The sequence below is a fragment of the Microtus pennsylvanicus genome, chromosome 8, assembly GCF_037038515.1.
Source record: "Microtus pennsylvanicus isolate mMicPen1 chromosome 8, mMicPen1.hap1, whole genome shotgun sequence".
Classification (NCBI taxonomy): domain Eukaryota; kingdom Metazoa; phylum Chordata; class Mammalia; order Rodentia; family Cricetidae; genus Microtus; species Microtus pennsylvanicus.
Genome location: NC_134586.1, coordinates 20,898,131 through 20,920,735, shown reverse-complemented (window position 1 = coordinate 20,920,735; position 22,605 = coordinate 20,898,131). Strand labels below are relative to the sequence as shown.

General features: G+C 47.6%; 1 protein-coding gene across 1 annotated transcript in view; it reads right to left on the bottom strand.

Moving 5' to 3' along the window:
- Prmt8 (protein arginine methyltransferase 8) overlaps positions 1–22,605 on the bottom strand; it is an 84,004-nt gene that overhangs the window by 5,476 nt on the left and 55,923 nt on the right. The window contains exons 5-8 of the mRNA XM_075982680.1: positions 19,591–19,733; positions 18,931–19,018; positions 11,909–12,024; positions 5,544–5,694 (exon numbers count right to left, since the gene is read on the bottom strand). Coding sequence (XP_075838795.1) covers positions 5,544–5,694; positions 11,909–12,024; positions 18,931–19,018; positions 19,591–19,733 — 498 coding nt within the window. The remainder of the gene's footprint in view (positions 1–5,543; positions 5,695–11,908; positions 12,025–18,930; positions 19,019–19,590; positions 19,734–22,605) is intronic.

Genomic DNA, 22,605 nt, shown 5'->3' with positions numbered 1-22,605 from the left:
ACCCTCATCCTTCCTGTAGACCCGAAGCCCTTAGAAGACCATCAGGCAAGCAGTGGGTAGTGCAAGCAGCCCTGTGGGAGCTATGGGCTTTGGTGAAGAGTGGAAACACAGGGAGCCATGAGCGCCATTGGGAGTGGCCTCTCGTGAAATTATCTTCCTATGCTCTGAGGAAGAGAATTCAGCTTCCTGTTTCACTTCCTAGCAGTTAAGTAGTTAGATTTCTTTGTAGGCTGTAAATTTTCTAGCTGTATATTTAGAGTTGCATTGTCTAGCGAGCTTCTTGGAAATTAAAGACGGTGTACAGAGAGGTTTTCTCGACCTGGAAAATGACTCAGTGCCACAGGATGGCAAATCAGAAAAGAGGCTGCTTGAAACCCACAAAGTCACCCGCTCAAGGGCATCTCTGGTGATTAACATCCTACCTTAGAAAACCTGATATTTGAAGCCAGCTCCTCTTAGGGCCACTGCCTTCCGCCCACCTTGCAGCTTCCCTGGATTGTATGGTAGCATCAGATCTCCTCCCACCCTCACAGGGGATGAGTTCAAGGGGACGGGGACAGCTGTGCCCGTGGCTGGCAGAGCTTTGGATGCTTCTGCCCGATGCTGTAAAGCAGCCAGAACCATTAGCGGAAGCATTTTCGAGCTACACAGTATGTGATTTGCTTTTGTGAGTGCATCCCCCAGAGCTGGCTGTACTGAGTCTGAGATGTAAAACTCAGTGGGGAAGCAACAGGGAGGGGCACCTGCCGGGGAGGAGAGGAAAGCATCCACAGATTCCTACAACCAATATCTTGTTTTCGCACATGCATGATTGTATGAAAACTCTTTTTACCATAGCCAGGATGTAAGAAAACATAACTTAGGATAATGCCTTCGGGACTGGATGGCTAGAAATGGGACATTTAGAGAAAAAATTAAGAGATACCAATAGCATCTAAGCCACTAAGTTCTGAGGTGAGCTCGCAGGGAGTTCTTCTGTGAATACAAATTAGTTTATTTACATTTATTAATTATAAATATAACCCTATATCATTTATTCATCATCCATTTTAGCTGATATTTATATTTTAATTAAGTATTGCTCAACAACTCCTGCACTTACATTCCAACAGAAATAATAATAAATTTGTTTCCAGCTACTCTTTGCATTGTAGTTAATAATTTAGTTCCATTCTAGTTAATAATTCATCTCCATCCTAGTTATTGAGTTAGGTGGTAAGTTCATGAGTACTCATTATATTAATAAACAAATAAGCCAAAAGTGAATCATGCATAGGTTGTCCAATTGTGATAATATGTCTTGAACCAAACACTGGGATTTATCAAATTATATACATCTATGAGCCTAAAACACAAAAGAAATTACTCTGCCAGTGACCAGAGTGAAGACTCGGAGTAGAGTCCACTGCCAAGCCCATGTGGTCTAGCAAAATCTTTGACACACTAAACTGATGCTAAGCTCCCAAGAGGGCGAAGAGACTAACCAACTGCACTGTTTCCTCTGACTCTCAGCAAGCAGGAGAAGAGGACACGAGAGGCATGAAGACGTGGTGAGGGCAGAGGGAACGCCCTGGTGAGGAGGCAGGCTTGCCCTCACAGAGGGAGTCGGGCTCAGTGGAATCCTCAGCTGTCTAGTTCAAGATGATCTTTCTGGAGGACAGTGTTTCTCAAACTCAAATAGGAAGCATGGATACCTGGAGGCTTTGCCAAGGCACAGAAGGCTGGACCACCCTCAGGGTTTCTGAGCTGGTAGTTCTAGGGAGAGGCCATCCTAGATTTGAGGGTTGCTGAGGCTATTGTCCACAGAAAGTTCTTTGAGGGTCACTGCACTGAGACACGGGAATCAAAGATTTTAGGGCCTACAAACAACCTTCTTGAGCCCAGCTTTGTGAAGTTCAGATTCCACCTGGACTCAGCATTGGCTTTCATCTTGAGCGGGGCAACGGTAGGGGGATGGTCCACAGACTGAGGGGACTGAGCCTGGTGCACATACTTCAAGTCCTTACCTTCTTTCAGGAAGCCCAGAAGCAACAGCTTTGAGTCTGGGCTGAGCTTTCCCAAGCCTCCCCCTCATGGGGCCATCAGAATGTCAACCCATCCACCACAGAGCCAAGGAATCAACTCTAGACAGAAGTCCAGTAGGGTGCTGGGACCAGAAGTAAATCACTTGAAGGGAAGATAAGCCTTAGTGAGACTCATGGGCCAGGACCTATGCTTTAGACACCCACAGCTTCTTCTAGAGTGCCACTGCCATGGCTCTCTCATCACCCACAGAGCAGGCTCTGCGCTATCATCAGCGGGAGATGGGAGAGACAGAGCTGGATGCCATGAATCCCCCATTACCACCCTCCCCTCTCCATTGCTAGACTGTGTCTCCTTTATCCTTCAAGTTCAAATACCATCTGACTTCCCCCTCTCCAGGCTGCTCCTACCCCCTGGGAAAAAAAAGAGCTCATCTCACCTACTGACCCTTGAAGGAGGGCAGCCCTCATCAATGGCCCAGATCATGGGGATCTCTGGTATTTCCCAGGGCCAAAAGAGCACCTGTTTGGCCTAGATGATAGAGCCCAGGAGACACTAGTCTTTGTAGTCAGAGGTTGTACACTGGATGTAGGAGAAGATTTTCTGGTATTTGGACAAGATTGTTTGTTTGTTTGTTTGTTTGTTTGTTTTGAGACAAGGTCTCCCTCTTTATCCCTGACTGGTCTGGAACTTGCTGTGTAGACCAGGCTGGTCTCAGACTCAGAGGCCATTTGCCTCTACCTCTCAAGTATTGGGACTGTGTGTGTCACCACACCTGGCCTGATGTTGAATTTGCCTAAAAGGGTTCCTGCCTCCTGCCCACAGGTAAAAAGGCATCTCTGTCCCCATGTAGCTAAGAAATAAGGGGTTATACCTGCTAGAACATTCCCCTTGCCACTAGCACACCTACCTACTTAATCCCTGAGGGCACAAGCCCAGTTTCCAGGGACTCATATGGAGGGCATTCAGCTTCTAGACCTTTATCCTGGCAGCTCAAGCAGACTATTGCAGAAAGAGAAGGGCAATAAAAGCCCTCTGATAAAGGATCCTTCCTTCCTGGGTCACAGCCCAAATGAGCAGGCAAAAACAGTGGCCCAATGATAAAGAAGTGTCCTGAGCCTAGGGCATAGGAGGGAGCTCAGAATGGCTGTCCTGTAGGTGGAAAAGATGGGGAAAAAGTTGGGCATGCCCAACAAGGAGAAGTCTGAGGGCCCACTAAAGGGCCAGGGCCAAGCCACAGAACTCTCTCTAGTCAGGCCCAAAGGCAGTGAGGCGCCTCTTAAGGCAGACTAGGCAAAGGGCATGATTTGAACGTGTCTGCCAAAGTTTGTATGTTGAAAATGTGGTCTTTAGAGAGTATATCAATGTTAAGAGCTGAAATCTTTTAGGGTGGTGAGTATCTGGGTCTTGGGGTTCTATCCTCACTAATATACTAATCTGTTCATAGATAGGTGTACCTGTGGGTTATCATATGTCTTAGTTATAGTTCTATTACTGTAAAGAGACACCATGACCACAGCAACTCTTATAAAAGAAAGCATTTAGTTGGGGCTTGCTTACAGTTTCAGAGGGTGAGTCTGTGATAATCCTGGTGGAAGTCATTCAGGCATGGGGCTAAAACAATAGCATAGCTTTGCAACCTGACCCACAGGTAGTAGACAGAGAGAGACTGGTCCTCGTGGGCTTTTGAAAGCTCAAGGCTCAGTCTCAATGACACACCTCCTCCGGTGAGGCCATATACCCTAACCCTTCCCCAAAAGTTCCACTCCATGGTGACACCGCATTCAGATATATGAGCCTATGGGAGCCATTCTTATTCAACCACCACTTCATAGGAGTGGGCTACTGTACAGGAAAACTCTCTCTCGGGCTTTCTTTGATTCACCTTTGGTACCATTTGCCATGTTATGATGCAGCACAGAACCCCCATCAGATGCCAAGCTAATGCCAGCACCATGTTTTCAGACTTGCCAACCTCCAGAACTGTGAGTCAAATGAGTTATCCAGACTCAAATGTTTGGTTATAGCAACAGAAAGAAGATAGAAGTAGTGGAAGTCATCTTCTGGGAACACAACCACAGACTTAGTGATGAATGGACGCAGGTGGGAAAAAACAGGAAGGAAAGAGAGAGACCAGTTCATAGCCCAGAGGGAGATATGTCAGTCTTACATAGAGGCCGTCACCTCTGCACACGCTTCCCACATGTCATATAGGCTGTCCTGGGGCCAGAAGGGGCTTCTGTCCGAACCCCTGTGCTGTTCTTATCCCTCACACAGAATCTTTTCACAGATGCCAATCAGACAAACATATAGTAAAATCTCCAGAAGACAGGCCCAGTGAGATAGATCAGAGGCCAGAGACTCTTGTCACATAAGTCCAGTGACCTTAGTTTGATCCTTTGAACCGGTATAAAGGTAGAAGGAAAGAATCAACTCAGAAACGTCTTCTGGCCTCCACAGGCACAAGCATGCCACAACACACCATAACACACTTTGTAGTAATAATAATCTTCTTACCCAGGCCATGTCTCCTACCTTGCCCTCCCCCAGTGTTAAGCAGGGCATCATAAATGAGCATAGTGGAGGTGTCAGGGGATGAGCCCGCCCTCATTATCAGCCACTTGCAAACCCAGGAACAGAGACAGCAAGACTTGGATTATTACTCAAAACAGTGAGATCTAAGTCTATCTCTGGCCCCAGGTGGAGACATGACATTCTGGACTGCCAGGAATTGCCTCCATCAGATTGGCCAGTGGGTGTGTCTATGACATATTTTCCTGATCGTTAATTCATGTGCGAAGATTCAGTCACTGTGGATGGTACCATAGCTAGGCAAAGTGTATCTGGGATGTATAAAAAAGGGCATGAATGTGAACCCGAGAGCCAGCCAATATGCAGTGTTCCTTCAGTTCCTGCTCTGTGTTCTTGCCTATGCTTCCCTTGGTGATAAACAAGCTGTAGGAGTAAACAAACCCTTTCTGCCCCAAGATGTTTTGTCCATGGCGTTTATCACAGTAACAGAACACAAGCTCAGACAGCCTCCGTTTTCATGGGAGCACGCATGAACACTCAAACTCCCTTGGTTTAAGGTAGACCTAAATATGTAAGTCAGAGTGATGATCTCCATGAGCACTGGCCATACTTGTCTCTCCAGAGTGTCTTCCCGTACAGTGGCCCCTTTAATCACCCTCTGCTCTTACCCTCAAAAGTGAGTTCAGCCCGTATTCTGTAACTATACCATGTCTCATAGGAATTCTTCCCTTAAGGACAACAAGGATAGAAGAACAGAAGGAAGGCCAGAGTGAGCTCCTGGTGGCACCCATGCCAGCTCTCAGCTCTGGAAACTCTACCCCTATCATGTTTGCCTTTCCCTTAAGAAGTCAAGAGAGCAGGGGCTGCATCCTCTCCTCAGATGGAGGAAGCACGTGAGATGCCAATGATGTCTGGCCAAGTCAAGGCCAGGTCTGGTTTCTACCCATAAGCCTCAAGGAAGCACAGAGGGAAAGCTACGCGAAACTCACCTGTAGAAAAACCCATTTTCTTGTGGCACTTGGTAAATTCAATATTAAAATAGGTGACGAGGGCATGGACGTAGTCGTTGCGCTGTATCTGCAGGCAGAAGGCAGATGTGAAGGACAGCTCTTCCGTCTTCACAGTGTAAATGTCCACTTCCTGCAGCCCAGAGGAGAGAGAAGGCGGAGGCTGACAACCTCTGTCTTGCCAGGGGGCCCAGTAACCTCACCCCTAGAGAAACTGGATCAGCCACTACTTTGGAGTGACCTCCAGACCCACCCACCACCCTCGTAGCTACCTCCTCTATCTTTTCTAAGGGACGGATGCTTGGAGAATGGTGTGAATGGAGTTGCATTTAAAGCTGAGCAGAACTGAACCAGGAAGGTACGTCTGCTGGGGGAGGAGGCCAGAGGGGCTGAAGGTTGAGATAGGAGTGATATAGGAGACCACACATCACCAAGGCAAGTTAGAGTGGGCCAGACAAGCGTTGCTACCAGCCTCCAGTCATTCAGAAAGTGTGCCCCCCCCCCAACCACCCCACTTAGCATCTTTATTACCTGGGAGAAAATTCTGAAAGGGACAAGGAGAGTCACTGCAGACTTACTCAATCAAAACATCAAAACGGCAGGGCCCTTCAGGTCCCTCTCAGAATTTTCTTGGCCCCCACCATTTTTTTTATTCAAGTTCTCCAAGTGTCGCCTCAGGACTGAAGCATAAATGGACTGGAGGACGTTCCGCTGACCATTTATAACAAGGCTGGACAGGTTTAAAAATTAAATAAGAGGGGGAAACAGGAGGCGAGAAGTCTCAGTCTGGACTGGGGAGAGGCAGAACACAAAGAACTAATAATTCTCGCAAGTTCAGTGGGAGAGTGACTGAAAATCGATGTTGCGTGGGGAGCAAGTGCAGGGGACAGCCGGTTCTTCTGCATGAGAAGGATGCTGAATGACCTGTTGTTCATTGGCTGAGGCAAGAAACCCTACTGGGGACTTAAGAGGCAGATGCCAATGAGACTTAAAGAACTTTCCTCGTGTTGGGGTGTATGACAAGAACCACTCTTTGGGGGAACTCTGGAAGAGACAGACAGGTACCTGTGTGCCTGCTGGCTCCAGGTAGTGCTCCAGATCCCCAACAATAAGACCCATGAAGAGACAGAATGACACTGGGCAAAGGGTTCCCATCTCTCTGTGTTTTCAGGATCATTAGAAGGAAAGGGGTTACAAAGGTCATAGGACTTGCAAAGAGGAAATGGAGTCACAAAAGCCAACCAGGTCTCCTGATGTGATGGGGCCTGAGTGAGCCACCATGATCCATGGGGAAGGAGAAACGCTCTCAGACTGGCCAGTAAAAGGGCAGATGCAGGATTAGAAAGTGAAGCTCTCCGGGAGTTGGCAGCAAGCGGCTGGACTGCAGGGTCGGGTGGAACCTTCGGTGAGATCAACACTATATGGTTTCTAGAGCCCAAAGACAGAGAATGAGAGCTAATAAAAGGGTAAGCCTTGGGTCAGAGGGGCCACCATTGATAGTCCAAGGCATCCCATCCATCCTGATGAGTGACACCTTGACATTTGTGGACAGTCCAAGGATGCTGATCCTCTGCGCACAATACAGTGCCTTCCAGGTCCAGGCATCTTCAGCAGCAATGGAGAGATCACAGCTGTCTGCCCTGCCTTCCATCTACAGGGCCAGCTGAATGTCTGCTCCTACTGATATGGATGCCCTTTACCCTCCTGCTGGGAATCACAAGCTGTTGGGTTCTGTCTGCATTCAAGGCTGCTCTCTTCCCCATCCCTTTGACAGAGACCCTGCCTGTGGGGGGCATTGTTCCAGGGCAGGAAACCACTTCAGAGGAGATGTCAGACGTCCACGGTCCCTCCAAGTCACAATTCATCCACAAGTTCCCTGTAGCTCCAGAATTCAAGAGAATGTCTCTGGGAACTGAACAGTGACTAACAGTGTACATAAATGCTTGGTGACTTTGCTGCCTGCCTCTCATGTGGGTCCTCTCACAGTCCCTGACTCTTTCTCTTTCGGTCTTCGGCCATCAGCCCAGCTTGACTTTTGACTGTTATGTAGGGGCCTTGTCACCTCCATCCTCAGCCTCTGCCATTAGAATGGATCCTTTTGGGGACAAGAGCCATACCTCATTGTCATGTGTGTCCTTGGTATATAATTGAGCACTAACAGGTGCGTGGGCTCACCATTCTCTCAGAACAGATCTCCCTGGCTGGAGTCGTTCCTTCCTTCCTGGACTTTCTTTCACAATCAATCACCCACTCAAACTGTGTCACTCTTGGTCCTTAGCCTTCAGTGACTCCCTGTGACTTATGCCAGCTTATGTAACTCTCCCCATCTATTGCTTCCTTTTCTGTCACTTTAAAAACACATATGCACACATGCACACACACAAATGTTCATAAATGCACACATACACATAGAGACACATATAACCGCATATGCACACATTACTCAGTGAGAACTTAAATAAACGTCTACCTCCCCACCTTTTAGTTGGTTCCAACGTCGTTAATTTGGGAGACTATGCAGCCATCAACATGTTGATGGCTTCACACTGGCTTTGCTCCAAGTGACACTCTGAATGAAGCCATCCTGTTGTGTGAAACCTGCATTTCACTGTCTACCTGACTACAGTTGCATGTCTCTGGCCCTTCAGGAGAAGTGGATCTTCTCTGTCCCCCAGGATCTTCCAGCAAAGTCGTCCTTTACCATCTTTCCCATTCTTCAGAGGAAACAATGCTTTCTATTTTATAACAATTAGCTGCAGAATTGACTTCTCCTGGGGAAAAGAATTACAAAAACAAACCAGGAGGCACAGATTTGTAGGGTTTGTTGAGACAGGGTCTCACAGAGACCAGGCTTGTCTCCATCTCCTTAAGTAGATGATGCTGACCTTGAATCCTGATATCTTGCCTCTACCTCCCTAGTGCTGGGAGTACAGGTATATCCCACCATGCCTGGCAGAGACTTTCTTATCAGTAACTTAACTTCAGGTTTACAGAATCCAACACAGCCAGTCACCACAGTGGACAGCAGTCTGCACATCAGAGAGGACCACTGGTGGTTTAGATCCTGAAGTTCCCTTGTCTCATGTGCCCTCTTGTTTTCCCATAACAGCCTGCAAACCCAAGGCAAGATGAGCTGGCTGCTGTTCAGGGTTTTTTTCCTTGGCCTGATCTGGAGTCATTAGTCTTTACCAGTGATGAGCAACAAACGTGTATTCATGGCTACACACACGAATATACCATAAATACACCCACACCACACCACATACACACATATAAACATAAACACACCACACACATACACACACACCACACACACATATACAACACAACACAGACATACACACACACCACATATCATATATACACACACCACACATACACACACGCACATATACAACACACACCACACACACATATACACACACCACACACATGCCACACATACATACACACATATACAACACACAACACACACATATACACACACCACATGCCACAGATACACACACCACACACATGCCACACACACACACACACCGTGCACACATACACACAAATGCACACACACACACACACACCGTGCACACATACACACAAATGCACACACACCACAAACAAACCATCTAGCAGGAATCCCATCTCCTTACAGTCAGTCTCTCAGATCATCCGTCAACCAAATGTCATCTGCCATGTCTTGTGTTAGCTGACAGTGTTCCAAGGATCTTGGAGACATTTGCATCTTAATAGGGGCCTCTGAGGAAACAAAAGACTTCCAGGCAAAGGGCAATGAAGCTGTGCACCGAAGTGACAAGAGCAGAGGCAGATGGGTCCCATTAGTGGGAAGAGGAGCAGACCTGGCTAGGCTTGGGGAACACAAAGGCCCAGGGCTCAGGTGCATGCCCCAGTCCCAGCTCAACCAGTCATCCACACTGATGCCCCCGAGCCCAAGCACTATGGCTGGAAGGGCTGTTTGTCTCTCGTTTGCACCCTTGAGACCTCAAGGAAATTCACTGCCTTGGCCTCAGGCAACCCCAGATAACACAGGGATCCTCCAGGAATGAGATTCAGAAGAGCTCCTGGCCCTTCTACCCCTCCTCTCAATAATGTCACAAATAGATGTCTCCAGGCAGAAGTCTGGTCAAAACAGAGTCTTAATTATAATAAAGTGTCACACTCGGCAGTGTTAATAGCTATGAAAACAGCAATTAAGTGTGTGAAGAAGGGCAAGTGTTTTCCCAGAAGGCTCAGTGAGATGCTGCAGAGAGAGAGAGAGGTGTGGGAGCCAGCACTGCAGGGGCAAGCAGTTCCCTCCTAGTTCGGAAAATGCGGATAGGAAGAGGGTCACAGTGCAGCCGTGAAAGTGGGCAAAGGGACAGCATCACAGAGTGGAGTCCCTGGTCCCCAGACATCTTCCGAGCACTTCTGAGTTTGCAGCAGGAGATCCAACACCCACCCTTCCCCAGGCTTCTTCCTTGTCTAGTCTGGCTGCTTGCCACACAGATGCACCCAGGTGCAGCCACGGCCAAGGATCTTGCTGCTGAGGTACGCATCTGGGAAGAGGGGAAAGGAGGAAAAGGAAAAGAGGTGATGGGGGCTGAGGGTGGCAGAGAATCTAGCAGATCTGTGAGACCACCGGCAGGTGACACATAGTACCACAGTGGCCACATAGCAATGAAATCTGTCAGGGACAGAAGGCGACCTAGTGCCCAAGGACAGGGACAGCTTTTTGTTTTTAATCTCCAAGCTAAGCTGTTCTATTCAGATGCCTGGTGGTAGCCGTGACTGCTATGTGTTGTTTTGGAAAATTCAATAGCACTACTACCTCTTCTGAAATTAATCAACTTATTTGTTTGTTGGTTGATTTTTTGGTTACTGGGGATTGAACTCTGTGCCGGGTACATGCTAGGCAAGGATTCTACCATTGAACTTCTAAACTGAATTCTCCTCTTCTTGCTTTGGTTTTGAGACAGTTGCTCAAGAGGGTCCCGAACTCTCTATCTTCTCTATCCTCGTTAGCCTCCTGGAACACAGAGACTAAAGCTCTTATTCTGAATTTTGAGGGGTGTGTCATGCCCCGAAAGTGAGCGTCTTCCATTTTCCTTGCTCTTGTTGAGAGTTCCAAGAGTAAAAGCCTCAGGGATATGGGTTTACAGGAAGATGTGGGCATATTTTCTCACAATGGCACCTGCCAGTACCAGGGAGCCCATGAGCTAGGAGTACTGGGTGCCTGAGGATGAGAAGCCAAGACTTAGACCTGAAGCCAAACCTCTTAGGCAGGATGCTACAAAGTGGGGGTCATCAGGTGACATCTTTTTCAGGTAGCTCTTTCTAATGCAGCTGGGATGATCAGGACCAAGGGCCGCAGTGGATCCTGTGTCCAGAAAAGAGGGAGTTCCTGGTGCGAGTGAGCAGTGTCCCTCAACTTTAGAGGCCATGAATTGGTCCTCACTTCTGCTAGAAAGGTTCCAATCCACGAGCCTCAGACTTCCAGAAAACAAGGGAGGCATGGGGACCTAGAGCAGACAAGGATGCCGCAGTCGAAAGAGAGAGACGGGTGGGCTGATGAGGCTTACATAGGCACTACGGGTTTAGTCCAGAAAATGAACTTGCATCCTATGAAGTGAATGTCTCTCCACCTCAAAGATTAAAGGTTGTCACATGTCACTTGTATCTGTTTCAATATCACGTGTCATCCCATAGGGGTGCTAAAACATAGAAGGGGGACCGAAAAGATCCAACTGGCCTCTGACAGTGGTGGCTCCTGGGAGGAGCTGAGGTGGGGGTGGGTTCAACGTTTATTGTTACTCTTTGTGAGTACACGTGTTTGGGTATTTAACAATAAGAATGGATTCAAGATGCTGACCAGCTAGCCATCGGCACTGAAGAAACCCTTACAAGGAATGATTTCAGAGCACAGACAAAGGAGGAGGCTCCAGGATGGGGCCAAAGATTCCGTCCATACAAACCTACTGCGTACATAGAGTGGCGCTGTCATGAGGTCTTGGAAGTCTTCCCCAAGATGGACACTCAGCCCTGAATTGCCCTGCTCTCTCAAGTCTCCATATTCCTCTTGCCTCCAGCCGTTTGGTCCCTGATGCTCACTCTTCCTCTCACTCATACACCAGGGCCACCACCTTGGGTCCCACTCCCAGCAGTGCCACTCTGGAGTCGTCTCAGCAGTTCTGCTTAGTAAGAACTTTTTTTTTTGACTTCTTACCAGGCTCTGACCAAAATGGCCTAGCTGCCCTCACTGGGGAGCCATGCAGGAACTGACATTGCTCGGCTTTCCAGAGTGGCACAGCTGGGTCCTTAGCATACCCAGGCCCAACCCAGACAAATCTCCAGACCTTTATTAAACAGGCATTGGTCACCACTTGCTTTGGGTCCACGATGTCCACCAGGGGCTCCTTCATGGCGACATCCCGGATACAGGTCATGTCAAAGCCATAGACGTTCTCCCACCCTGAGGAAAGAGAGCGAGACATGAAGGCAAGGAACAGGACCCCCAAGCTCACCCAATGGAATACTGTAAGCATCACACACTTGCAAGCGGAGCCTTTTTGGAAATCAACTGCTCGTTCACACCTCTAAAAAAAGACAAGACCCATTGTGTTAGCTCAGCCAGAGGTCAGAGAGACTGTGAAACTTCTGGAAGTTCACACATCTAGAAGGCAACAAGGCTAAGGCCCTTACACACAGGACTTGTGACTTCTGGCTTGTGCCTGCTGTCTCCTCTCCAGGCCATTCACTTCTCCATTTCTGGGCCTTTGCTCAACCTTTCTGTCCCCTACAGGTCCATATGAACCTTAATTGCAGTGGAGAGAAACAAGGGCTCATAAACGAAACAGACTCAGGTTTGAGTCCTGGCACCATAGCTTTTCTTCGGACACCAGGCAGACTCCCGCCCTGATCTCTCAGAACCCCAGCTTGATCAGTTGGTGGGTCCAGGAGAGTGCTCACCTTACCCCCATGCCATCTGTCTGAAAAGCACTCGCTAAGGGTTCACCCCATAAGAAATCACCCTATGTGGGGGGCAACCAATCTTACGGGGCTCTGGGCCACTTGGACTAATCATGGAATGCTTTGGGAAGGAGAATTAGGGTGTAGGACCTGATAAATGAGTTTGAGTCTGAGGGCCTAAGACTTCATTGATGGTGCTAATTGCTATTACTGAGTAGTCACCTTGGTCTAATATACCCAACAACCCCTTGAGGGTGCCTTGAAGTTACAGATGAGGAAACTAGACTAGTTAAGTTGGCATCTGGCTCAAACACAAATGCTGAACCAAAGTCACACACCAGCCCAGCGACACCAACGTGGAGCTCGGAAAAGAGCCAAGCTGACACCCTAACCTTCCAGCTGTGTCTCAGTGCAACAACAGCCAGGCATACAAAGTTCTCTCCCTCCCAAGAGGAGGGCCTGGCTGGGGCTCTGGGCCCTGGGAAGCTGGATCTCATCCGTTAATTCTAAAGCAGTTAGAAATGCTTTGAAGTAAAGATGCTTTTGTCTAAAATCTTATTAAATGTAAATTTTCTCTTAGTGTTCATCACAGAAATGGTGCCTTGAGGAGCTCAGGTCCCTGTGTGTGTTGCAGAGAGTGGGTGTGGAAGAGGGAGGTGTGAATGGCCAGTGAAAGAATTGCTGTTCTTTCCTAAGGTACACAAAGATCTCTGGGGTGGGGAAAGCAGCAGTGAGAACAATCATTTCCCAGAGGGTGAGTGCCCGTGAGCTCCTGCTTGCAGAGAGGATGCCAGTCATGGCCATCCAATCACAGGAGACCGCTGACAAACTCCTGGTTGAGACCGACATTGCGGGGGCTGGGAAGTAGCTCATCTGGGAGAGGACTTGCCTGGCATGATGAAGCCCTGGGTTCCATCTCCAGGACTGCATAAAACTAAGTGTTTTATGCATAGAACTCAGAGGTGGAGGTGGGAAAACCAAGAGTTCAAGGTCAGCCTTGGCTACATAGTGAGTTCTAAGCCAGCCTGACTCCAGGAGACTCTGTCTCCACGATAGACAGATGGATAGATAGATGATAGATAGATAGATAGATAGATAGATAGATAGATAGATAGATAGATAGATAGATAGAATCCACATTGTGGGAAAGGAGCCATTCAGTGGGCAACAGGTTAGACCTCAGAGGAGACCCCCCTATAGGATCTGGAGGCAGCTACCCATTCCGTTCCCAGATGATACATATACTGAGACACACTGCCTTAGGTTTAAACCCCTCCATGAAGATACCTGCAGCTGTGCACACATTCTTCAGCCCCTGTGCCCCTCCCTCCAGGAAAAGCTCTTTGTACGTGTTCAACAAAATCCTCAGAGATGGCGTGTGTGATGGCAAATAGCCTGGGTGTCTGGGATTCAAATCTGAGCTCGTCCGTCCATTTGCTGTATAACTTAGCAAAAGCGTGAGTTTCTCCAAGGCTTGGTGTTTTTTTCTTTTAAATGGAGCTGGTGGTGATAACAATGGCTATTCCCCAGGGTGCTTTTGAGCATTGATGAGACACTATATGCCAAGTGCCAGAGAGAATGCCAGGTACAAAGAAAGACCTTGGCGTGTGGCAGTCATCACTATGTGATTTGAGTGCCAGGCTGAGTGGCCCTGTGCAGACCAAGCCTCTTCTCCAGACCTGCCTGTCTGCAAAAGGAAGGGTTTGTCTCAGTGTTCATGTGTTCTGGAATCGTCTGGAATGCTTTTTAAAGTGCAGCTCCTGGGTGCTGTCAGACCTACTGAACTAGACTCTCTAGATGAGAGACTCAGGAAGCTGGACTTTCCCAAACATGGTCCTTCCACCCAGAGTTAGAAAGCCATCATGTTGCTTGATCTTCTGAGATTTTTCTCAGGTCCTGAATTAACATTTGCAAATCCTTTTCTAGCTGCTGGGGGCCCTTCCATGTCCTTCACACCCACAGCATCTGGCACAGCCCGGGCCTGCGGCTGGCTCTTCTCAAGTTGAAGGTCTTCACAAACGGAATGTTTTCTTTCTTTGCACATGCCTCGTCCTCTAGGTACCGTTACTGGGGCTAATTGATGTCCTATGTCCCCAGCTAGACTGTCCCACTGCAGCCTTTTGGGGACAGGAGCATCCAGCACCTTCACAAATGTGTTTTCTTGGTTCTGCCGACTGGCTGTTTTCCATTAGATTCTCTTGGTGGTGGTGAGGCAGAAACGGGAGGATGTGAATCTGGCCTGTTAATTTTCTATTGCAAGGATATATTGTCTGTGGAAGTTCTGCCATTACTTATTTAAAGTAACATCAGAGGGTTCTGAAAATCTTTTGTTGATGCATGGACATTAATTCTGAAACAGGCCACGATACATCACACTAAATGTTATTAAGGTGACCTCAGAGCCAATGACTGCAGGCCTATTTGACTGAAGCCCCTATTCCAAAAGTCTGTCAGAGGAAAAAACCTCTTCTGGGTGTAAATATCCTTCACCTCTTTGTGTTGCTATGTAACACACAATGCCCAGCACCAGTGAAGAATCACAAGACACTGTAAAGGGCACACACATGACCCATCATCCAAAGAGAAGGAGTGGGGCAGACTCGGCTATAGCTCAGATGTTGGAATTGCTTAACAGAGACAATCGAGACACTATAACAAACACATTAAGGAATCCAGGGGGAAATGTAAAGGATGTGTAACAGATGGGAAGAAGACTTCATCAGTGAGGGAGAAGCAGAGTCTTTAAAGGCCAATGAGATTCTCTAAACCAGAATCACGCTATCGGAGAAAGAGAATGCCCATAATCAGCTCGTTAGTGGAATATGGATGGACACATCGAGGAAATGATCGATAAACCTAAAACCGGTTCAATAAAAATAACCCCAAATTAAACACAGTGAGGAAAACCACCTAAAGTAGAATATCAAACACATTTTTAATGAAGATGAGGAAGATCAGACAGAGAAACATGCACATTTGTATGGATGATGGCTAATTTTTGCCCAGATTAATGAGATAATCAACATACAGATCTAAGCATTATATATAATACCATCAGGATGCATACAAGGAAAACATACCCAGATAAATCAAAGTGAAACTTGATAAAGGGAGAGATAGAGACCGAGAGCAATACACACACCCAGAGAGACACAGACAAGAAAGACATATGCACAAGAAGATAATGTCTCAAAACCAGCCAAAGAGACAGAAATCCAAATTCCTGGGAGACAAACAGAATGTATATTGGAAGTGCAGCAGCTGCCCCTCCCTTCCTCTGGCCCAAAAGATCTGAGTTTCTCTGTGAGGGCTGAAGGGCAGGGCTACTGGCTCAGAATGCCTCCAGAGGTAAACAGAGGTACCCCAACGTGCCATGTACAGCCTCTCTGAGCAGAACGGAAGGTGTTTGTAACAACTTCGAGCATTTTAGGCTGCAGTAGCAACGTAATGGGGGAAAGTCCTTATATAAAAATGTATAGGTTCAAGATATAAGGGGCAGAGAGTAGAAAAACCAGATGGACCCCAGCCCTCCAGGAAACAGAGCCTGCAACCCCCAGCAACAGCACAGCTGTCTCTATGCCAGGCCTTCTGGCTCCCCACCCTCTTGACCCTCAGCTGACTGGAGATTCTAGTATTGGGGGATTTGTGCCAGGGATGAACTGGAATAGACAACCCACCTTTGAGACTCCGTAAATCTCCTCTGCAGTAGGGGACAGTTTCCTACTGATTGCTCCTCTTTCAGATTCAAATCCACCTTGCACAGCCCTCTGACGTGTTTGCTATTCCTTGCTTTGCTCAACAAAGCACGCACACCCTGAGCCACTGCCGGTCAGGCACCTGGTCCTTTTTGCCCGGTGCCCTATTAGCTGGTCACCAGAGTAAGGGCAGAGCCTGTATTCTGTTGTGTGCTCATGGCTGAGAAGGGAGAGGAGAGGGGAGAGAGGAAGAGAGGGGAAGGGCAGAGCAGGAGAGGGGACGGGAAAGGAAGCTTTCAACCTCAACAGTTTACTTTCTGTAGGGCTGTGCAAACTCCACATTTACAGTGTTCCTGTGGTTCCTGGGCTGATTGAAATTTCCTGTAACTGTTCCCTTGGCAACCAGCAACCCAAAGCTGTTGTTTGAAACACATTTCTTTAAATGGGCCCGTTTCCTTTAGCTAAAAATGTGGCTTTAAAAGAAAAACATTTAAGTAGAAAACTTAACTGTATCCTAAATGAAATATAAACATTAGAATCTTGTTCCTTGGGAATTTAGGGGTTTTGATGTTGGTTGATGTTGCTTTTGCTTTTTTAACTGTGGTGCTGAAGTTTGGAGCTAAGTAAGTACTCTACCACAGAACTATAGTGTTGACCTTTTTAAAGGATGCTTCAAGGTAAATTCTTTTAAGAGTTTTCTTCAGTTTTCGTTTGTTTGATCGTTAGTTTGATTTTCTCCTTTCCTGAGCTGTAAAGGCAGCTTTAGGAACTGTGAGAAAGAATGACATGTTCTCCAGTTCTGGGCTGTCCCCTAAGCAGCAGCCACTGTCCCTTCTTCTGCTGGGTTCAGAATGGCTCATTGCAATGTGCTTGCTCCAAGGACTCCCAGTAGGTTCTGGGGAGGGAGATGGGGAGGAGGCCAGCTTGTTCTGGAAGTTGCAAGGCAGTTCCGTAAAGAGTTTTCCTCGAAGATCACTAAATATTTAAGTAGGTGTGAGTGAGGAATGGTCTCGAATGTTCTCCCACACGCTACTCAGTGCAATTATTCCTCACAAGCTCCAAACTGTCATTCCTGGGTGATCTCTTTACACACACGCTTGGCTATGTTCACCGCTCAGTGGCTTCTTCGATGAGGAGATAGATGTGAGGACCATATTCCAAGACACCAGAGGCCAGCAGGCTTGGTAGAGCCTGGAGCAGAACAAGATGCTGGTTTACTCTTTCAGAGGCTGGACCTGGCCTCTCTCTATGCACAACAAACTGTGGTGTTCATTGGCATGTATCATCTGCTTTAGTCCTTGTGAGTCACTGGGATTGAGGGCATCGCCTCTCCCTGGGGCTCAAAGTCAGGTAACCCGCTCAAGGTTACTTTGCCAGTAAATGGCAAAGCCCACATTTAAAACCCTGGGGTTGGCAGGTGTCAAAGCCTTCACCCACATCACCCCACATCTCCTGACTTTCATTCAGAGTCCTGTGTTTTCTTTTCTAATTTGGGGTCAGATATTAGTAATGACAGTGACCTAGGTTTCCAGAGCATGAGCTTCAAGCCACTCCTTCATTGACACTTTTGGACTTTGACTCTGCACTTCACTCTTTGGCCTTCAGCTTCCAGAAGGGTGTGTGCAGCCTCCGCAGCCGTCTCCCCAAGCAGGTGAAGTGGCCCAAGGATGTGAACCTGGACTTGCAGACGGCTGTGCGACCTAGAACTTCTTCCTCCCTCTTGCTTCTGGCTTGAATGCTGGTGTGTCAACTGTTTAAAGGGCTCTTCGCTCCATTGCCACGTGCGGTTCCAGGTGACATGGCCGTGTCTCACCTGACAGAAATACACTGGGTACCAGTCCATCAAACATCAGACCCAGGTCACTAAGATATATAGCTTTTAAAATGAAATAGAATAAAATGGTCCTATAGAATCAGATAAAATGTTGGCAAAATTGGTTTTTGTTTGTTTTTGTTTTATTTTGAGACTGGGCCCTTTTTTGTATGCCAGGCTGATATTGAACTTGAGATAATCCTCCTGTCTCAGTGTTCCACCCCCTCCCGAATGCTGGGATTAGCGGAATGAGTTACCATATCTGCTTCTTTTGTTTGAAGTAGTGTAGAGAGAAATATGGGGTCTTGACATGTAGCCCAGGCTAGCTTCAAACTTATGATCTTCCTACATCAGTCTGAGTGCCTGACTATAGGAATATAGCACCACATAGAGCCATTTGCCTGAAAGAAGACACCATTCTAACTTGTAAGACACTATGAATACATATTTACATCTGAGCCCCTGCCCCCCCCACACACACCCACACTACACTATCTAATTTGTTGAGAGTCTCTACTCCTCCCCACCTTATCACACGTATCCCTTAAATGAACCTTGGAGAAGAATCCATATTTTACCTAATGCGATGCAGAGTCACAGTGATTTAGACCAACTTATAGGCATGGAGGCAGGTTTCAAAATGGTTGGCTTGATGGAAACCCTGCTTCACCTAACCCCACATCCAAGCCACAAACACAACCCCGACTGCCCAGGTTCCATGCTCCGTTCTCACTCCCATTACCAGCTACTTTGTTTATTTATACTCTGTAGACCTCCCGCCCTTGGGAAAAGAGAGAAAGACTCCACAGAAGAATCCCAAGGACACCAGCCGTCCACTCTGAAGTTTCTCTCACCCCCAGCACCCAACAGAAGTTCAACAGAGAACCGTAAAGTGACTTACAGTGGATTTTGAAGTCCTTGTACTGTCTGTCTTCAATTGCTACCACGTATAAAGCTGCCCGGTCTGGAAACATAAGCCCTCCAGGTTTCTGTTGATGAATTGTGGGGAAATGGGTCTCGTAATCTAGTCACCTGACAAAGACATCACATTTTGAACTGCACATAGAGTTACCAGACAAGCACCACCCCCTTGCCAGCACTTCTCACTCAGTGGACTGACGGCTTGGCCGGACATGGCTGTAACTCTGTGTTTATCTGGAGCAGGGGGAATCTGAGGAGCCCAGGTGGAGCTGACAGGACATGCGGAGGCAGAAGGCAAATCAAGGAGTGACAGAGAATCAGCCTGTGGCTTGGAGAAGCCATAGTCAGTGCCCCTGACTCTGACAGTCTTAACAAGAGGAGATGGCTTTCTGCTCTAGCCACAGGGGACGAAGTTAGACCTCCTGTGGTGAAGCATGCCGACAGCGGGGCATGTTGGGCCAGGGTTGATCACTTGTTGCCCTGAAGCAGTTATGCCTTGAAGGGAACGCCACCAGACAACGCTCTTCTATCCCATTCCTCTCTGAAGTCCTCCTAATTCCTCCCAGGCGGGAAGCTATGGGAGGGAAATATGGCAAGACCGCCATCAGAGCCACACGGGGAGAGCATGCGGACCACTTACCAACCACTTGTCCCTGGCAAAGATCACCGTGTTGAGCATGGACTCATAGAACAGACAGTAACCCATCCACTCGCTGATAATGATGTCCACTTTCTCCACCGGCAGCTCCACCTCCTCCACTTTACCCTTAAATATGGTAATAACTAGAAAACAAGAACCCAGAGCCATGCTGTGCGAGGACCCCCTAGGCACCACGGGCTCCTTGCTGCAGGGTTGCGGAGTTTTGAGCCCCATACTCGTCCCTGCTTTTAGGGTGTGACTTACCTTATTCTTCATCAGAGGAACTTACACAATCTCTGAAAATGCTAAGGTCTTTGAAAGCTACTTGAGTGTGTCCCTCATCAAAGGGACTGGACAATTACTCTGCCCCTGACTCCGCTAGGCCTGCAGAAGGCACCGTGTTATGTAATTCGCCTTAAGAATCAGCACGTTATCATTATCCCCATCTTCTCTTTCAGCTAAGGAAACGGAGGTCTCGAGGTGAGATGATGGTCCAGGTCTGATGGAATGGGACTGTAACGGTCCTACTGTGCACTCCCAGTTCCATGGAAGGTTACCTTGGCAACTCGCCCAAACTGAACAAAGGACACCCCACGTGTTGCTCTTGCATCTACACACAGCCATGGCCCTGTACTCAGTGGCTGCCCTCCTAGTGTCTGTGAAGGAGGTAAATTGGTGTTTTGACAAGACCATGGACTCAGCAGACAGAGAAACCCAGGGTTAAGTGCTGGAGCTTCTAATTAGCTGTCTGGTTTTACACACATCGCTTGGCCATGCAGTTCCCATTCAATTCCCCAAAGAATAGCAGAGAGCATGAGGTCTCTGACGGGCCTGGTTGTGTGGGGGAAATGAAGCAACACCTAGGAAGTGCCAGGCCTCTAGCTGAGGCTCAACAGAAGGTAGCCAGAGCAGACACATTCCTTATTTAACAATATATGGAGGGGAGAAAAAGGATAAAGCCTCCCGCCGCCCCCCCCACCCCCCCCCCCCCCGTGAGAAGTGACTTTCCATCACACTACAGCAGGAGAATGATGTTAATTGAGTTTTTGGCCAGTTGACCTAGGGGGACACATACTTTTTGTATTCTTTGATACACAGATGGAGAGGAAAGGTAACCTTAAGGTCTGCTGTGACAGTGGAGGAGTGTTGGGTAGTTGTCTGGTCCCTTCTTACCATCTCTGCTGAAAGGCCACACGTGTTCATGCTACGAACCCCTCCTTCTGTGACAGCCCCTGGGAAAATCACGCTAACAAAACTGAACAGAAGGCCAGACCTCAGAGTCACAAACCAAACAAACCATGTCTGCCTCGAATCCAAGGCAATTAATTTGGGCTGGAGGCTCGTCTCTAGCAAAGGGCACACAGGTCAGGGCCTCTGTTTAGCGTCTTTACAGATAAGGGCACCATCAGCAGCCTGGTGGCGGCTCCCTCTCCACTGCCTGGCTAATCAAGGCTTAATAATAATTTCTAAGGTGTCAGAATCACATTCACCCACCCTCACCACCCACCACGGAGGCCTGTGTGCTCTGCCTGGTCAGCATTTGTGACCCCTATCCCCAAGAAGGAAGAGCACAGCAAGGCCAGACTTCTCCAAAACCTTTGGAACAAGTGGGAGAGGCAAGTGTTAAGCCTGTGTTTTTTTTGGGGGGGGGGACAGGGACTGAGACTGTGAAGAAAGACTTCAATAAGAGAAGGACCCGGTGGCACACCTTGGGAATTCACAAATGGACAAAATCAAGGGCTTTGGAAAGTGCCCACAATTAGAATACTCTAATTTATTTCTCATTCTGCAGGGGAGCTAGCAAGCACACTCTTGCCCTTCTGCCCAACGAACAGCTTGCAAAGCCTGGCTTGTTTTATTTTTGTCCACAGTTTTACACTGTCTAATGGCCTTCCTTTTCTATTTTCTTTGCACATCTCCTAACGTTTATATGCAGCTGTATTGTTTTCGATTACTTTGTCATCTTGTAATATGGCCTTCATATGGTCCTAGATGAGACTCCTTCCGCCTCTGGGTCCTTGTAACCACACTCTGGGGGCTTAATGCCAGGCTCCAGCCAGGATGACCTCAGAAATACTTCAAGAGGGAAACTACTGAAGGAAGGTTTAGTTTTGGCTTGTAGTTAGAGGACATAGTCCATTTACAGGAAGTCGGGATAGCAGATCCATGGGGCAGCTGGTTATAATGCATCTGCAGTAGGAACCAGAGAGATGAACATGGGTTTGTAGTTGATTTTTTCTTTTCATTCATTCCTGGATCCTGGACCATGGGATGGTGCTGCCCACAGTTAGGACGGGTCTTCCCACATCAGTTAATTTAATATAGTAACTCCCTCATAGACATGCCCAGAGATTATCTCCTACGTCAAGTTGACAGTCAGTATTAACCATTACCCATGTATGAATGTATGTTATCTATCTATCTATCTATCTATCTATCTATCTATCTATCTATCTATCACATCTATCTATATCTTTCTATCTATCTACCTAGGTTCTATCTGAGTTGTCTATCTGCATACTTACTTATCTATTATAGCCCATACTGATCAGAATATAGTAGCAAATGAATCAGAAGTCTAGCACAGTGAACAGGGAGGTGACCAAGGAATATTCCGTACATGTGTGTTTATCTGATGAGACTAAAAGCACACATTATGTATTATCTATTATCTCCCATAGCTTCATCATCAACTTGACTGGATTCAGAATCAGCATGGAACTATGTACCTCTGGGTGTGTCTAGGAAGATGTTTCTAGAATGAGTTAATTGAAGAGGAAAATCCCACCTGAATGTGGGCAGTCCTATCCTATGTACTGGATTCCCTAACGAATGGAAGGGAGAAAGGGCACTAGCATTCATCTCCCCTTGCTTTCCTACTGCGGGTGCAAAGGGCCTCATTCTGCTTCCATGCCTTCCCTGCCCTGATGGATGTCATCAACTGTGAGCCGTAAACTCACCTTAAGTTGCCTGTGTCAGGGATTTTTGTTACAGCTGTGAGGAAAGTAGCCAGAC